Source organism: Somniosus microcephalus, chromosome 9 (assembly GCF_052327205.1).
Source record: "Somniosus microcephalus isolate GS21.2 chromosome 9, FLI_Smic_1.0, whole genome shotgun sequence".
NCBI lineage: Eukaryota > Metazoa > Chordata > Chondrichthyes > Squaliformes > Somniosidae > Somniosus > Somniosus microcephalus.
Window position 1 is genome coordinate 205,463,534 of NC_140995.1, and position 19,196 is coordinate 205,482,729.

Here is a 19,196-nt window from a genome sequence, read left to right on the forward strand (position 1 = left end):
AAGGAGGGAGTCATGGGAGAGCCTGGGTGCAGCCATTCACCTTTGTGCAGTGTTTGCAGCACCTCAATGCTGCAGAACACTGACAGCAGAACTGTCAAATTCAATTTGGCTTTGACCCCTTTAAGGAAACTGGCTGATGATGCATCATTAAATGACATCATCAGACCCACCTATTAATTGGCCTGGAACCTTGCAGGGCGGGCTTAACGAGCCCCATCATCCAAATATCTTTGAGGCTGAGATTGACACAAATGCGAGGTCCCCACACGCCATCCAAGTCGCCCGCCCCGGACCTGCTGAGGTTGGAAAAATCCAGCCCACAATGTCCTGCATGGTATATACATCAGTCATTTATGGTATTGGTATCCTTCCTTAGTTGGGGATCACCCATCCCATTCTGGGCACATAGAAAGAAGGGAGAACTTGCATTTATATAGTACCAGTCATGATCTCAAGATGTTCAAAGCGCTTCACAGCCAATGTACTTTTTAAATATAGTCACTGTTGTAATGTAGGGAAACATGGCAGCCAATTTATGCACAGCAAGGTCCTGTAAACAGCCATGAGGTAAATGACGACGATCTGTTTTAGTGATGTTGGTTGAGGGATAAATATTGGTCAGAGCTACACTGCTCTTCTTTGAATAGTGCCATGGGATCTTTAAGTCCACTTGGGAAGGCAGATGGGGCCTCGGTTTAATGTCTTATCTGAAAAATGGCACCTCCAACAGTGCAGCACTCCCTCAGTACTGCACTAGTGTCAGCCTAAATTATATGCTTAAGTCTCTGGAATGGGGCTTGAACCCATGACCTTCTGTCTCGTAAGCGAGTGCTACCACTGAACCATGGCTGACATAATTGGACTTGAAACTTTTAGTAGTTTGGTTAGCCTTAAACTTTTTATATGAAGAGGTGTTCATCAAACCAACAATGAGGATCTCTGTCTCTACCTCAATAATTATCAATATAGAAGTAGTTAACCACACATTCACAAGTGGGGCTGCCATGAGATGGATGTCCTGCTGTTCTTTCAGAAAAAATATGTTGTTGCAATTCTGCTGATAATTTCAGGGATAGTGGAATATTTGGCTATAGTCTGCTAATGTCTTTGGAGGTGTATTCTCTATGCCTTTCTTCTGTTTCCTCTAATCGTTGGCAAAGGTGGCCTTCTTTCATGCTGTAATCTCTGATCTATAATGAGATTTAAGCACTTCCTCCAGAAAGCTTTGACTTCCTTTCTGCAGCCACAAGGAATTTTGTTTTTGATGTGGCGTGTGACTTGTTTAGTCCCATGCCATGGCACTGGCAAATGTACAGCCAAGCATGCTGACATATGAATGGTTAAACATTTTAAATCGGCACTGGATAGAAGTTTCTCCTGAAGTTCGTATTGTATGTATTAGTGACAATCATATTTAAGACTCCTAGTTTTAGACTACCCCCACAAGTGGAAACATTCTCTACATCTACCCTAACAAACCGCTCCGTAATTTTAAAGACCACTATTGGGTCACCCCTCAGCCTTTTCTAGAGAGAAGAGCCCCAGCCTGTTCAATCTTTCCTGATAATTATAACCTCTCGGTTCTTTATTAACCTGCGTTGCTACTTTTAGTGATTTGTGTATCTGTACCCCCAGAGCCCTCTGCTCCTCTACCCCATTTAGACACTACGGCCGCAATTTCACCTACTGGAGCGGCCGCTCTGTAAAAAGAATTTTATGATAATTAGGCTTGTTAAGCCCGCCCAGCACGTTTCCCGACCAATTGAAGGAAGCAGGTTTGATGGCGCGTCATCAGCCGGTTTCTTTACAGGGACCATGCGCAAATTGGTTTTGTCAGTTCTGCTGTCAGTGTTCCACAACACTGAGAGGTGCGGCAAACACTGACGAGCACTGCACAGAGGTGCACAGGCTCTCCCATGATTCCCTCCTTATGTTTATAGGAGAGAGTCACAGCATGCAGGGAGGTTCTCTTCCCTTCCCATGGGCGGAAGAGACCTCCCCAGGAGATCAATGCAGCCTGGTTGCAGATTGCAGAGGAGGGCACAAGCAGGGATGTCATCGGGAGGACCAAGCTGCAGTGGCACAAACCTTTCAATGATCTCAGTAGATCACAAAACGTTACTGCAAAGCCACACTCAAACTCATCCTGCTGTGCCGCCCATCACATCCCCATCACTGCCTTCCCTACCCTACTCCTTCACATCCTTACTCACACCAACTTACCTTGCATCTCCACCCATCCCTCTCTATCTACATTATCATTTCCCCATCTCACTAGTAACCCCTCACACTCACCCTCATCCTAGTCCAATCATACCAACTAACAACACACAAGGGTAGGCACTTGTGTGTTTTAGCCAATATTCATGTGAAGTTTCTGTTACTGTGCTGTCAAACATTGAAATCTTTATTTTAAACACTTTGCGTTCTTGGACAGATTTGTGTGCATCTTTGGAAGTGGCTTAGTGAGTTGCAGTGAATGGTGAGACGTAACAGTACCCCCTGCAATGGTGATGAGTGAAAGGAATGGCTTGGGCATTGTAGGGATGCTTCATGGTGTTGGTATGGTGTGGTGCCAACCTGGCGTATCATGTGGCAACCAGGGTGTACAGCGTCAAGTGAAGTAAATGTGGCCATGGTGAGGCCATCCATGGTGTCCTAGGCAGCAATGTGCTCAGGTGCTGATACCCTGTGTCCTGTGCAGCACCAGTTGATTGCAAAGAAGGTTGGTGCTGCTGGCGTTGGTGCTGATTGTGGTGGGATCCTGAGGACCAAGGTGAGATGTTTCCAAGGCCTTCGATGCTGATGGAATACATGGCAGGTGAGGTTGAGATGATGGAAACGATTTGTCAGTGGTGAGTGAGGTTGTTCCAATGAGGTGACACTGGATAGAGAGTTTGCTCCAAACACTTGAAAGCTGCATAAAGCTCCATCTGTCTTCCAAATGCAGTAAGTAACAGCTTCTAACCTTGTAGTGTAGACCTAATTAAATGGGAGCTTTTGAGCTTTTATAGACCGTTTGCAGCTGTCAAGTTTAGAAATCATCCCATGCTGACACAACACCTGACCTCCTTACCTGACATGGTCCCCGAGCAGCGGGGAAGCCATTGGCGAACTCTCAAAATCTAAAGGTAAGCTTAAAATACTACTTAATTGGCTCTTAACAATCCAGCTAATCTGAATTGCCTTCCCTGCCACTTGGTGTTGGGTCTGTTCTGCGATGACAGACTCAAGATCTGGGAGACTAGCGTGGAGGCGGGTTGACAGCAGGTTCCCTACCCACTGTCAAAAAAAAAAAACATTTTCCCAGCCGCCCCCTGACACCCCAAAAATTTTCCAAGGAGTATATGGCCTCATTACTCCGACCAAAATGCACCCTCACACTTATCTATATTGAAATTTATTTGCCATTTACACTCCCATTCTGGAAGCTTATTGTACGTTGTCTTGTATTTTGTCGCAGTTTTCCTCGGTATTAACTATGCCCCCAATTTGGTGTCATCCGCAAATTTTGAAATTGTATTTCTGATACCTGAGTCCAAATTGTTGATGTAAATCGTGAACAACAGTGGTCCCAGCACTGAACCCACTTTCTACCAGTTTGAATAAATACCTTTAATTCCTACTCTTTTCTGTTTTGTAGCCAGCTTGCTATCCATTCTGCTACTTGTCCCCTGAATCCAAACTGGACTCTGTTCATTTTTTAACTTGCAAGCAAAACTTTAAGTTTTGGTTTACCACAGTTTATTCTATATCAAATGTTGTAAATACATGGCAATGTTTTTTTTTGCATTTCTTGAAGCTATACCCATTGGTGGACACCTGAGGTACTAATGAATCTACCTTTGCCTTACGATGAAGGTAGGAATAAATAACTTGCATATTCTAATGTTAGTGACTAGTTCGGTACTCTTAATTTAAAAGTGTTTGGCAGGTTATATATAATTTAGTGGTGTATGAAAAAGAAATGTAAAATTTGATTCACAGAGCCACTTAACCGTTTGCATTCACAGGTCAACAGTGTATAATTCAAAAAAGATCAAAATGCATTAGTGTATCTACTGCGTTCAAACTCCGCAATTGGCCTTCACCATAAGGAAAAAGGAAATTGTATAGTTTGCACAATAGAAAAGCTTTTGTTTATAAAACTTGATGTTTGTCATATTGAATACTATAGCTTGTATAGTTCATAAACTGAAACATTTAAAAGATGCACGAGTGCTTTTTTAACTGCATCCTTAAAATTAAATGTGGCTCTCTTGACCCAAGTAACTTTTTAAACCATTCTTGATTCAAGTCAATATGGCTGCTGTATTTATAAAACTCGACCAGTTTGTATGTTAAAACTGCAGCCGAGAGTATTCCTTTAATGTTACTAATCTATAACATATTGCATAGTATTATTGTTTACAACTGTGTTACAATTCTTTAGTTAATTAAACTCAGTGATGAAATATTTCCTCTCTGCCGTTCATCTCTTTAGTTCCTTGCACTGAGAATCTTAAAAAGATGACAGTGGTGAAGAAGACGAATAAATCTGATGAAGAGATAGATGTATACACTGAATTCTTCAGGCCATACGAGCTGAGCTGTTTCGATGATACATTTTGTCTGACAATGACAAATTCAGCTAAGTATGTAATCTATACACTCCTTTGGATAACCCCTGTGTTAGATCTGTGTATTTTGATGTTGTGTGTCCTTCAATAACTAGACACAAGACTGCAGGGAACAATCAACAGGTATTTACTGGATGAGGGTTACTCTAAAACTAAACGTACAGATCCCTACTCAGGGTTTATATACAAGTGTGGTCACTGCCAGTACTACAGTGTACAGGAGCTGTAAAAAGTAGTTCTCCCCTTAAAGGTACATACACTACAATTCCTCCCCTTTTTTTAGATTGACAGTACCATAACATTCATTTAACAATTAACACTTTTAACATGCACATTAACTGAAAATAGTCCATTTATAAATTCAGTCTTTGGGGCGGCTTCCTGATCCTTTCTGGATAGCGCCTTTCCTGAGTGTCTTGTTCTTGGTGCGGAGGCCCCCTGTCGTCAGTTGGTTTATCAGCTTCCGATGCTACTGTTTCTGGAGTAGATGCTACCTGTATGTCGGGTTCATCACTAGGTGCGCGAGACATGGGGTTGACTCGTTCCTGTGACTCTAGGATCTGGTCGACATGGCGTCTCACAATGTTCGCCCCAACATCGACTGTGTACATTAGTGGCCCCTGCCGTGTGCATATCGTTCCTGGTTGCCATTTCTCTGTTCGGTAGTCGCGGGCCAAGACTGGTTGCCCTACATTGAAGCTCCTTGTCGGCTTCTCATTGATGTGCTGGAATTGCTTATTCTCAACATCTCTTCGTACATTTGGTCTGAGCAAATCCAGACGAGATCTTAACCTTCGGTTAAAGAACATCATGGCCGTGGTCTGGTTGGTGACTGCATGTGTCGCATTTCTGTAGGCTAACAGGAAATTGTCCACCTTATGCTGCAGTGGAATGTCGTCATCGCACATGGCCCTTACTGCTTTCTTAAAGGTTTGTACGAACCTCTCAGCCAATCCATTTGTGGCTGGATGATACGGGGCGGATGTGTAATGCCTTACCCCATTCCTTTTCATGAATCTTCGAAACTCTTTGGACACAAACTGTGGTCCGTTATCAGAGCAAATCTGCTCTGGCAAGCCGTTCCTGGCAAATATGGTCCGTAGGAATGCAATAGTTTTCTCCGTGGTGGTGGACGACATTTTGATCACCTCAGGCCATTTCGAGTGCGCATCCACGGCTATTAGAAACACTGAGTCCATGAATGGACCAGCAAAATCAATATGCACCCGTTGCCATGGAGATGAGGGCCACTCCCATGGGTGTAGAGGGGCCTGTGGTGGTGCATTTTGGACCTTCTGGCATCCTGAACAGCTCTTTGTCAGGTCTTCAATTTGCTGATCGATCCCCGGCCACCACACATAAGCCCTAGCAAGGCTTTTAATTTTCACCCCTCCCAGATGGCCTTCGTGAAGCTCATTTAGCACTCTCTCCCTTAACTTGGGTGGAATTACCACTCGGGATCCACACATCCAGGTCCCCTGGCATACTGACAGCTGTTCTCTTCTGGATGAGAATGCTGGCAATAGTGAGTCGCCATGTGTTGGCCATCCCTTCACCGTCAAGTCATATACCCGAGACAGTGTCGGGTCATTTCGGGTCTCCTTCTCTATATCAGTGTTAGTTACTGGCAAGCGTTCAATTATAGTCGAATAAAATATTTCAACAGGGTCCACTGCTGGTGCTTCCTCCGCAGTAGGCAGTGGCAGGCGTGATAGCCCATCAGCGTTTCCATGCTGTTTCGTGCCCTTATACTCGATTTCATATTGGTTCGCCCCTAGAAAAAGGGACCATCTTTGTAGCCGTTGCGCAGTCATCACCGGCACGCCCTTCTTTGGATTAAAGATGGAGACAAGTGGTTGGTGGTCAGTCAGCAAGGTGAAATTCTGCCTGTGCAGATAGTGGTTGAACTTTTTCACTCCCCACACTAGGCTGAGGGCCTCCCTGTCAATCTGGGCGTAGTTACGCTCGGCTGAGGTTAGTGACCGAGACGCAAAGGCTACCGGCCTCTCCGAGCCGTCCGGGAACTTGTGCGACAGCACCGCTCCAATGCCATAGGGTGATGCATCACACGCCAACCGAATTGGTAGTGCTGGGTTGAAATGAGCCAACACCTCTTTTGATGTGATCAATTCTTTGCACTTCTGGAAAGCTCGTTTACATTCGTCATTCCACTTCCATGGTACCCCCGTTTGCAGTAGGGTGTTCAGTGGGTGTAGTACTGTAGACAAATTCGGCAAGAACTTATGGTAGTAGTTCACCAGCCCGAGGAACGACCTCAGTTGTGACACATTTCCCGGTGCTGGAGCCTTGACTACTGCCTCAATCTTTTCAGGGGACTTATGTAACCCCTCTTCATCAATAACGTGGCCACAATACGAGATCTGCTTCTGGAAAAACTCGCATTTGTGGCGATTTGCTCGGAGCCCATATTCCTGCAATCTAGTGAGCACCTGCTCCAGGTTGGCAAGGTGAGCACTGTCATTTTCACCCGTGACCAGGATGTCGTCCAAATAACATTGGGTCCCTGGAATCCCTTGCAGGACTTGATCCATTGCCCTTTGCCAAATAGCCAGAGCTGATGCTACCCCGAACACCAGCCGGTTGTATTGGTAGAGACCTTTATGAGTGTTGATCGTGAGGTACTGTTTCGAGGCTTCTTCTACCTCCATTTGCAGGTACGCCTGGGCCAGATCAATCTTAGTGAAGCGTTTCCCTCCAGATAGCGAGGCGCAAATATCTTCAATCCGCGGAAGCGGATATTGTGCCGTGTGAAGGACTGGGTTCACTGTCACCTTAAAGTCCCCACAGATGCGAACTTTCTTTGGTTCCCCAGGCGTATTACTCAACGACCTCTTCATTACAGGAACGACGGGTGTGGCCCACTCGCTCCAGTCCACTTTGGACAGTACTCCTGAACGTTCCAAACCTTCCAGCTCTGCTTCGACGGCTGGGCGGATCGCATAAGGCACCGGTCTGGCCTTAAAAAAAAAAAAAAAAAAAAAAAACTGGGCTTGCATTTTCCTCTATTTTGATCGTTGCTGTTATGCCTTTTAGTGTTCCGAGTCCCTCCTGGAACACTTCTTGTGCGTCAGTTAGCATTTTTGACAGTCGTCCCGGTGTGGCGTCGTCCTCCTTTTTGGCATCTACAGTCAGTGCTTGTATGGAATGCCAATCTAGCTGTATCTTCCGGATCCATTCACGTCCTAGTAGTGGTGGTCCTCCATCTGGCAATACATATAGGTCCATTTTTGGTGTTTCCTTACCGTTATATACAACGTTCACCCTTATTTTTCCTTTGGGGTAGACTTTTTGCCCCGTGTACGTCTTCAAGACGATCTCTGTATCTCTCGAGGGTATATGTGAGAATAGCCGCTTGTAGTCCCTTTTGATTTATGACTGTTAGGGCTGATCCTGTGTCCAATTCCATTTTCACTTGGACTCCAGCTATCTTGAGCGTGACCCAGATAGTTTGGTGATCCTCTGTTTGGATCACCTTATGTAGTTTCAGACAACCCAGCTCCTTGCTCCCGGAGTCTGTATCACTTTTCTGTTCGTCTGAACTACTCTCCGTCACCTTATGTACCTTCTTGTACTTCTCCTGTGGAGATTTCTTGCTGCTGGTTTTCTTTCCTGACCTGCAGACTCTTGCTATGTGTCCTACTTTTCCACACTGTCTGCACATTTTGTCCTTAAACCAGCAATCATTATGGTCGTGTGTTGTTCTGCCGCAGCGATAGCACTTCACTGTTCCGTATGACATTTCATTTGTGCCATATTCTTGCGGTCTCCGTTGTATCTCTGCAGCGCCCCGTGTGGCTGCTTCGTGTGATACTGCCATGCTGAAAGCCTTGTCCAGCGTAAGATCCTTTTCTGATAGAAGCGGTTTCTGGGTTCCTTCACTTTGAAGCCCACACACAAACTTGTCCCTTAAAGTATCTGCTAGTCCCGTTCCAAACTGGCAGTGTTTCGATAGCTTGCGCAGTTCCGTTAAATACTCAGCATTACTTTCATCTTTATGCTGGTTCCTTTTGTGAAACTTAAATCTTTCTGCTATCAGCAGCGGTGTGGGGTTTATGTGGTTCTGTAGGATTGAGACCATGTTTCCAAAATCCTTTTCCACTGGCTTCTCTGGGGTTACTAGGTTTCGTAGTAAGCCATACGTTTTTGCACCCATGGAATTCAACAATACCAGCGCTTTCCTCTCATATGGCACTTCATTCGCCTTGCAGTACACTTCTATGCTTTCGACATATGTCGTCCAATCTTCGACTTCATTGTCGAACGCTGTGATACTGCCACTCTTCGGCATCCCTGGGTGTGGTTAGACTGGCTCAAAATGGCGTTTTCCCGCGCTTTCCCTTCTTCTTGCGGCTCAAAATGGCGTTTTCCCACGCTGTCCCTTCTTCTCCGCTGCGGCTCAAAATGGCGTTTTCCCGCGCTCTCCCTTCTCCGCTACGGCTCAAAATGGCGTTTCCCGCACTCTCCCTTCTTCTCCGCTGCGGCTGCTCGGTCCTTGAACACCGGCTGCGCTCTGCGCGTTTCCCTTTCTTCCCCGCTGACGCTGTTCGTCCCTTGAACACCGGCTGCGCTCTGCGCGTTTTCCTTCGCGCCTCTCTCCTCCCGTCGACGCCGCTCGGTCCTGAACACCGGCTGCGCCCTGTGCGCTCTATCCTCTCTCTTCTCCCGTCGACGCTGCTCGGCCTTTTCTGTGCCGTCGGTCGGCTCTAGCCGCCGCTGTCCGGGAAGGGTCTGCGCTGTACCTGTTGCCAGCCCATTTCGCTGGACCACCGTGACTGGAGAACCAAGCCCAGCTCTCAACAGCCTCCCCTGCGATGCTCAAATCTCCGCTGGATGGCTAGGCGGTTGCTCGTGGTCGACGCCCGTGCTGCTGGCCTCCACTTTCTTCCACTGTTCTCCAGGAGCGAATCCCTGGGAGGTAATGCAGAGTTGCAGGTAGGTTCGCATCTGCCTCGTCGCCAATGTTAGATCCGTGTATTTTGATGTTGTGTGTCCTTCAATAACTAGACACGAGACTGCAGGGAACAATCAACAGGTATTTACTGGATGAGGGTTACTCTAAAACTAAACGTACAGATCCCTACTCAGGGTTTATATACAAGTGTGGTCACTGCCAGTACTACAGTATACAGGAGCTGTAAAAAGTAGTTCTCCCCTTAAAGGTACATATACTACACCCTGCTCTGCCCCATGCTCCAATTTGAATGCAGATTATTTTTTAAAGCATTTTTAACTATTTAGTTTAAGAATATTTGAGGATAAGATTCTACTGTAACTTTATTGTCGAGACTGGAGAAACACTACAGAATGAATTACCTGTATGATATGTAGAAACTTCAATTATATTTCTACCACATTAGAAAATAGCCCCAGTGTACTGAAAGAACTTGTCCTGTAACATATATATTAAATTCTATTTATAATAGAAGCTGATATTTCTCTTTTAGCTAGCAAAATAATTCTTGAAATCACTAACATGGTATAACATCACTGTTATTTTGATCGTTGGAGTCTTCTCTCTCTGACATTGTCAGTCATTCTAACTGATTAGCAAAAATGAAATATTAGAAATATCACAAGTTTCTGCATATTGCACCAATAATTAAATATGTAATGTGTTAAAGGTGTGGCCTGCAGCCCAGACCAACCTAGGTGAGCCACAACCACCAGTATTTGGCACAGGTTTTGTAAAAGATTTAATGTAATTGTGTTGGAAATTATGAAAATTTTTATTTCAAACTTACTTGAGAAATGTGCTGTTGGTCAACACTTAGAAAATATCAATGGGATTAGACAAAGTCAACACGGATTTATGAAAGGGAAATCGTGTTTGACAAACCTGGAGTTTTTTGAGGATGTAACTGGTAGAATAGATAAGGGAGAACCAGTGGATGTGGTGTATTTGGATTTTCAGAAGGCCTTTGATAAGAGGTTAGTGTGCAAAATTAAAGCACATGGGATTGGGGGTAATATACTGGCATGGATTGAAAATTGGTTAACAGACAGGAAACCGAGAGCAGGAATAAATGGGTCTTTTTCGGGGTGGCAGGCGGTGACTAGTGGGGTACTGCAGGGATCAGTGCTTGGGCCCCAGCTATTCACAATATATATCAATGATTTGGATGAGGGAACCAAATGTAATATTTCCAAGTTTGCTGACAACACGAAACTCGGTGGGATTGTGAGTTGTGAGGAGGATGCAAAGAGGCTTCAAGGCGATTTAGACAAGTTGAGTGAGTGGGCAAATACATGGCAGATGCAGTATAACATGGATAAATGCGAAGTTATCCACTTCGGTAGGAAAAACAGAAAAGTAGAGTATTATTTAAATGGTGATAGATTGGGAAATGCTGATGTACAAAGGGACCTGGGTGTCCTTGTACACCAGTCACTGAAAGCAAACATGCAGGTGCAGCAAGCAGTTGGGAAGGCAAATGGTATGTTGGCCTTCATTGCAAGAGGATTTGAGTACAGGAGCAAGGATGCCTTCCTACAGTTGTACAGGGCCTTGGTGAGACCACACCTGGAATACTGTGTACAGTTTTGGTCTCCTTACCTAGGAAAGGATATACTTGCCATAGAGGGAGTGCAGCGAAGGTTCACCAGACTGATTCCTGGGATGGCAGGACTGTCGTATGAGGAGAGATTGGGTCAACTAGGCCTGTATTCACTAGAGTTTAGAAGAATGAGAAGGGATTTCATTGAAACGTATAAAATTCTGACCGGGCTAGACAGACTGGATGCAGGGAGGATGTTTCCCCTGGCTGGGGGTTCTAGAACGAGGGGTCACAGTCTCAGGATACAGGGTAGGACATTTAGGACCGAGATGAGGAGAAATTTCTTCACTGAGGGTGGTGAACCTGAGAAATTTTCTACCACGGAAGGCTGTGAAGGCCAAGTCACTGAATATATTTAAGAAGGAGATAGATTGATTTCTAGACACAAAAGGCATCAAGGGATATGGGGAGAGAGCAGGAATATGGTATTGTCAGAGGATCAGCCATGATCATATTGAATGGCGGAGCAGGCTCGAAGGACCGAATGGCCTACTCCTATTTTTCTATGTTTCGAACACATGACAAAAGTTGGAAGTTTTGCTGCCTTGCGTGTTTGTTTTTAAAATCAGAATAATGTAGGGCTATAGTATCTATAGCTTCATTGTACTGTGTTTGTCTAAAGGGACTTCATGCCAAAGAATGTTGGAATCGACCCAAGTCCTTTCACTATTCGCAAGCCAGAAGAAACTGGCAAATCCATGCTGAGGTAAAGAACTGATAACTGGATTTAGTTGTCTATATTCATTTTTATCTATACAAAACATTTTGCTTTTGCTTATTAATTTTTTTGTAAGAATCTGTGTCTTGGAGGATGTATAACCAAATAAAATATAATTCCTCTTCAATTTTTTTTTCAGTTTCAAATTATTTGCTCTGTCAGCCTCTTGTCCAATCTCTTTTTGGTTTTTTTTTCTCTCAAGCCTTGCCCTAATGTTGTTCAACATTGTCATCATCATAGTGATTAGGCTCAAGGAGTTAATTCTGACTCTCTAACTCAATAGGTACAATACTACCAAGCAGATCACGTGTTGTTGAGTGGCAGTAGAACAATACTGGCGGCACCTCTTGTAATTCCTTTAATTAAAGATGTACTTTAGTAGGTGAAGATGATCAAGCAACAAAGTGTCAAAGTATATTTCAATGCTCAGTCCCAAAATGAAAATGCCCAGTAATCAGCTTATCTGCTCCAAGCTGCGCAATTAATCCAGAAAGTTGAATCTGCCTCCCACATCAAGCCCAACCCAATTAATCCACTAGACAAAGATGAAATCCGTGGGCAAGAGTTGTTGAGCAACACGTTTGCTGAAAAGTCGGGTGAAATCCTAGCTCGGGTACCAGAAATCACACTGATGTGTAACAGTTTAATCAGCTAATCAAAGTCCGAAACAAAAATACTTCCTTCAGATGAGAGTGGAGCATTGGTGCACAAGAGTTCCCAGTCTTGTTGCACTGTTGTAAGAGATGCCAATCAGAAACCCAGTAGGAGAAAAGGAAAAATTGGACCAATTTAAAGAATGAAATAAGAAAGACTTGCATTTATATAGTGCCTTTCACAACCTCAGGATGTCCCAAAGCGTTTTACAGCCAATGAAGTACTTTTGAAGTGTAATCACTGTTGTATTTTAAGTGTCAGCTGTGGCTCAGTTGGTATTCTTGCCTGTGTCAGAAGGTTGTGTGTTCAAGTCCCACTCCAGAGATTTGAGCACAAAAATCTAGGCTGACACTCCAGTGCAGTGCTGAGGGAACGCTGCACCCTCTGGGGTGCCATTTTTCAGATGAGCCCCCTCGTGGACATAAAAGATTCCATGGCCACTATTTTGAAGAAGAGCAGGGGAATTATCCCCGTTGTCCTGGCCAATATTTATCCCTCAATCAACACTCAAGAAGCTCGACACCATCCAAAAAGAAATAAAAAAGCAAGACTTGCATTTATACAGCGTCTTGCATGATCACTGGACATCCCAAAGCGCTTTACAGCCAATTAAGTACTTTATTGAAGTGTAGCCACTGTTGTAATGTAGGAAACGCGGCAGCCAATTTGCACACAGCAAGCTCCCACAAACAGCAATGTGATGATGACCAGACAATCTGTTTTAGTGATGTTGATTGGGAGATGACTATTGGCCAGGATGCCCGGGAGAACTCCCCTGTTCTTTGAAATAATGCCACGGGATCTTTTGCATCCACCTGAAAGGGCAAATGGGGCCTCTGTTTAACATCTCATCCGAATGACAGCACCTCTGACAGTGCAGCACTACCTCAGTACTGCAGTAGTGTTCGCCTAAATTATGTGCTCCAGTCTCTGGCATGGGGCTTGAACTCACAACCTCTGACTGAGGCAAGAGTGCCATCACTGAGCCACGACTGATACTATTTAGTCTCGCTATGTCAGCCGTACTCACTGACTTTTGGTTAACGAGAAGCAACTTCTTTGGACGTTCTCATAAACCCACCACATTTACCATACCAGACTCCGTGTGGTTATTTTTAACCAGCTTGTCAAAGAAATTTTGGGGCTCTGGTTTCAGTTGTTCTGTACTTCCATCTACAGTTGCTGCAATCTTTCAGTAGGTTATTGATGCTGCTTATTCAGAGGGGGAGAAGAAAGCAAAAAACTTACATTGATATAGTTCCTTTCACTTCCTTAGAATGTTCTAAAATACTTTACAATTGATGATTACTTTTTTGGAGTGGAGTCACTTCTGTAAGAAAACATGGCAGCCAATTTGTCCACAGTAAGGGCCCACAAACAGAAAATGAATGGATGATCAATAATCTGCTCTGGTAATTTTAGTTAGTAATGTTAGACAGGATATGGAAGAGTTCCCTGCCCTTCATATAGTTAGTGGGATCTTTTTATGTCCAAGTACATTTGGAGAATAGTTAAAAGCAAAAGTTGTGCTTAGTAAATCATGCCCTATGTTGTGTGCAATTTGAATTCCTGGCATAGAATAGAAATTTCAATATTGTATTACACGCACAAAATCATAGAATGGTTACAGCACAGAAAGCGGCCATTCGGCCCGTCGAGCCCGTGCCGGCTCTCTGCAAGAGCACTTCAGCTAGTCCCACTCCCCCGCCCTTTCCCCATAGCCCTGCATTTGATTTCAATTATATTCTTAGACTTGATGTTTTCAAAAAATTCCATCTCGTACACTTTTGCTGTAAATGTTACGAGATTTACCCTGGACACCTTGTAGTTTGAGTATTAAACATTTACCATTAAAAATTCCATGTAAACCATTCCTGTTAGCATATTAAAATTATTTTTATTTTAGAACAGATACTAGTGTATTTAGTGTTAATTCTTCATGTATTGCAGTGTTTTTCTCAGCTGTGACCGAGAGTAGGATAATTACTACCTATACGATGTATTGTATTTTCAAATCCAAATATTCTGTTGCACAATTAACCTAAAATACTTTTTTTGTTCAGTAACAAGAGCAATAAGGAAGAAGCTGTATTGCAACGTAAAACGGTAGCAAGTGCCCCACCGCCACCATCAGAGGAGGCAGTTTCCAGTAGTTCTGAGGATGATTCGGGAACTGACAAAGAGGAGGAAGGTCCTGTCTCTCAGCGGTCAACACCAGTAAAAATTACAGAGTTCGGGGATACTACCAAAATTCCTGAGGTATGAAATGCATTTTATGCGATTGAAAAGAAGCCATACTTCATTATGCTACAGATTAGAAGCAGGTGGTTTCAGCTAGATCATTTGGAAGCGAGATGCTTCTTTATTGGAGGAAAAACGGGAAGGGCAGATTGACCAAAATGGCTGTTGCACACCACCTGCATCTAATTGCAGGGTGGCATCGACAGACCACCTTACTGCCCCTGGACTTGTGAATGATCTCAAAGACACCATAATGGAGAAGGGAAAGGAGTTGAAAATGGGAATCAAAATAGAAGAGGATGGCTAAAACCAATTCAGTTTATTTTCAATACTAACCTACTTAATCGGTGAAGGATAACTTTCATCATCAGTGTGGAGAGAAGACCAGTGTCCAACTGAGAAAGCTGCTGGTGTCGGTAATTCAAATAGCTTTCTTAAATGTAAACCCAAAAGGAGCACCATTTAACTTCTTCAGTGGGGAAAATGCCATTATGCTTTTATTTAACTTGTTTGAATCAAGCCAGGGAAAGTATTGTAACGTGCCAGTAACCATCAAGTATTCCTTTTCTTCATATAACAGTAGAGCTGCATAGTAATAGTGCGTGGTAAGAGTAAGCATCACATCCACTAAACTCATGCGTCTGTAAGGTAGGAAACTGGCATTGATGGTCATGTTGTTCAACTAGACTACCACTAAGTAACTAAATGAATGTCAATGTTCCCCTATTTAGCTATTAGTGCTTTCCTTTCAAGATTCAAGCATATGCTAATGTACTCTTTCTGTATTTTGGGGGGCAAAAAAGCAGGGCTCAACTTGAGGCAACTGGTAATCATGACGTATGTCTCACATGAATTTCCTGCCACTTGTTAATATTGGCTTAATCTTTCAAGTTTTGCACTAGAATAAAAGTTTTACGGCAATGATGCAGCTTTAAATTTATTAAAATACTTCAAATGTAATCCTGTTAAACATAATTGATTGAGGCAATCACAATTCTATAGATTAGAGAACAGTATTGACCATAGCATAACTGATTGGCCCTGAATTTGTGGTCAGAGGCTACCCGTGGGGAAATGCCTCTGATCCGCGTACCTGGAGGTCCAGAGACTCGCGGTCCTGGGACTCTCCGGGTACCCGCGGGAAGAGGCCCACGTATCTTGGGCGTAGGCAGTTCGCAAGTGCCCCTGGGATCATGTGGGCCGGCCCAACCAATAAAAGCGAATCCCCATTCATGCTTATGGGGATTCCATATGTACGGAAACCCCATAAACATGAATGGGAATACCCCAAAAAATACATCTACACATCAAATAAAAAAATTTAAATTACATTTAAAATTAATTAAAATGCCATTTAATTAAATATTTGAAACATTTTTTTTTTGAAAAATAAATTTAAATATTTTAAAGGGACTAAAAATAAACTTACCTTATTGTACAGGTTTTTAAATTTATAAATGATTGCTAAAACTTTATTTTAATATTTTTTTATAAACTCTTACGCTGGTAAAAGCAGGCCTTACACCTTTTACCAGGCGTAAGAATTTCACGGGTATTCGCTGAGCAGAGTTGGGAAAATAGCCCAACTCTCCGACAGCGGATGTCCTTTTCCTGGAGATTGCAAGTTCCGGGTTTTCGCGCATGCGCTCCGCGTGCAAAAACCCGGAACATGCGTGGCCCTTACAGGCTCGTACACGCCCATAGAGGCTGCAAATTACGGCCCATTATAGAAACAAAATTCACACTTTCATAATCAGTAACTCTATAGTCCATTGTTTGCTTCTAAAGACAATACAAGGAATTGAAACAGATTCATATGAAAGTCCAATAAAAGTGATCCTTGGTGCCAGTATGAAGTTATTTGTCTTGTTTGTTTAATTGGGCAGAAAATTAGTATTCAACTAGATTCAATTTTATGCCAGAAGCACTGTTAACAAAATGGCAGTGGCAGTTGAGAATCTGGTTCTTACTTTTGTTGATCAAAGTTGTAATTTCTGAAACTCTCTTATCCCTATCTCAAGTAAAGAGCTGCAAACCTATTAAAACCTTTTTAAAAATAAGATTTGCATTTATAAAGTGTCTCTCAACCATCTCAAAGTGCTGCATATAGAATGAATTACATTGAAAAGCAGTTGCTGTTATCTAGTTAAATGTAGCAGCCAATTTGTACACCGCAAGATCCCACAAATCGCAGCAAAATGATTCAAGCATATGCTAATGTACTCTCCCTGTGTTTCGGGTGGCTAAAAGGTAGGGCATCTAGGTAACATAATTTTATATTCCTTTCATGCTTTTGGTCGGTTGATAACTCCTGATGTTTTGTCCTGACATCTTCTATTCAAGGTATAACCACTGTACTGGTTATGTTACTGGATTAATAATCCGGAGAATGCGAGTTGAAATCTCACCATGGCAGTTTGAGAATTTGAATGCAGTTTTTAAAATAAAAATCTGGTATCTGTAAAAATGACCGTGAAGCTGTTGGATTGCCATTAAAAACCCAACTGGTTTACTAATGTTCTTTTAGGGGAGGAAACCTTCTATCCTTACCTGATCTGGCCTATATCTGACTCCAGGTCCCACACCAATATGGTGGACTCATAACTGCCTCTGAAGTGGCCCAGCAAACCACTTGGTTGTATCGAACTGCTACCAGCAGTTCAAGAAAGGCCACTACCACCTTGTCAGGGCATCTAGGGATGGGCAATGAATGCCAGCCTTGCCAGCGACTCCCTCATCCCAAGAATGAATGAATAAAAAAAATTCGAGTGTGTCTCTTCCAGAATCTTCAGATCTCATTTTGTTTTAGTATGTTTAATATTTAAGATACAGTAATAGGTTTTTATCCTAGCTGAGTATGTCCATTGCAGTTAGAAGCATTCATTTAGTATTTTTATGTGAGAAAGGCATCAAAACATGTTACTGTTGCAGCAAATTTTATAGCACTAACCTCGTCTAGGACTCTTGGTAAGTTAATCTGTGTTTCACACACTTGGCATGTGTCTATATTTATAGCTTGTGATGGTGTTATTCCTATGAATTATTTAGTATTTCACATATATTACGTGAAAACAGATTGTACTGTGGGAGATAGAGTGCCCTCACTGGAACATAACCACAAAATGTTTTATTAACTTCAGTTTTAATTATTGCCTAATGTGTCATAAGAACAACATTTATGGTAAGGAGCTAACACTATTAGCACTAACCATAATTCCACTTTCAACTTTGTCTCCTGAGAATTATTAAGTCAATCTAGTCAAGAAAAATGCTGGTATCCCACTGCTCATCTTCCTGTATCCTGTGTATATGTCTGTATGTGTAAATTATTCCACATCATACTATACTATTCATTGAATATGTACAGGATAACCAACTGAAGAAGGAAATTACGATACTTGTTTTTGGTATGGTTTCCTCAGCCTTTGAATATAGGTTATCTTCCATATGTCAAGCTCCTATCCTCCCTCCCAATCTGATCTGAAGTGTTTGAAAATTGATGGCCTGGATTTTGTGGCAAAGGAACGATGCTCACCGTTCCTTACACTTACATTTGCCCACAGACTTTCTGTGGGCTTTTGCACTGCAATTTGCAGTTATTAGAGAGCCAAAACAGTGTAGCGCCCTCTACAGGGGATCAGGGACCTGTTTCAACAAGGCAAGCAAACGTGTATCTCCTTAACCAATCCTTGAAGAATCCTCACTGAGACGCACAGAATCTAAACCAGGAAATGTAAGTTAGAATATTTCATTTAATACCAAATCATGTACACAAGAGAGCGAAAGAATGATGGGATTAAGAGAGAGATAAGAGACATAAAGTTTTCAAAAAAAAATTTCATTTTGTAATTTTTTTTTTTAAATCTCGAACAAGGCTGGTATATTTCAGTATCAATGAGTTATGTTATTTTTCTCATGAGCCGCATGATGTATTGCTTCAGTAAATGTGCTGTGTTAGAGCGATGGGCAAATCAATGTACATATTTAGGCTATAGTGGGACCACAGTAAACATCAGAAACCACATTGTAGGGCTGGAATTTTCCAGTGGTTCAATGGGCGGGATCGGTGGTGAGTCGAGTGGAAAATGTGATTTTTTTAATTTATTTTTTTGACAGCAGGTTGGGACCCCGCCGCGACGTGCCTTTCCCAATGTTGGGTCAGTCAGTGCTGAGCAGACCAGACAGGCAGCAGCGGGCAACCCAGTTAAACTCATTAGCATCTAATTGACAGATCATTAACAGGCCTTTTTAACTTTTCAATTTAACTTCATGGCCATGGGAGCCATGCTGTTCGGGGACCACGGCTGTCAACCTGAGACGGGAGATCAGTGGCCATTGCTCCAGCTGATTACTTGACAGCTTCAAATGTACAGTAGAAGTTCCCACCTC

The 19,196-nt window shown here is 43.0% G+C and overlaps 1 protein-coding gene across 3 annotated transcripts in view; it reads left to right on the forward strand.

Moving 5' to 3' along the window:
- fig4a (FIG4 phosphoinositide 5-phosphatase a) overlaps nucleotides 1–19,196 on the forward strand; it is a 111,063-nt gene that overhangs the window by 72,104 nt on the left and 19,763 nt on the right. For all 3 annotated transcript variants that reach the window (XM_085997793.1, XM_085997794.1, XM_085997795.1), the window contains 4 exons: nucleotides 3,803–3,861; nucleotides 4,484–4,634; nucleotides 11,817–11,900; nucleotides 14,630–14,825. In XM_085997793.1, coding sequence (XP_085853919.1) covers nucleotides 3,803–3,861; nucleotides 4,484–4,634; nucleotides 11,817–11,900; nucleotides 14,630–14,825 — 490 coding nt within the window. The remainder of the gene's footprint in view (nucleotides 1–3,802; nucleotides 3,862–4,483; nucleotides 4,635–11,816; nucleotides 11,901–14,629; nucleotides 14,826–19,196) is intronic.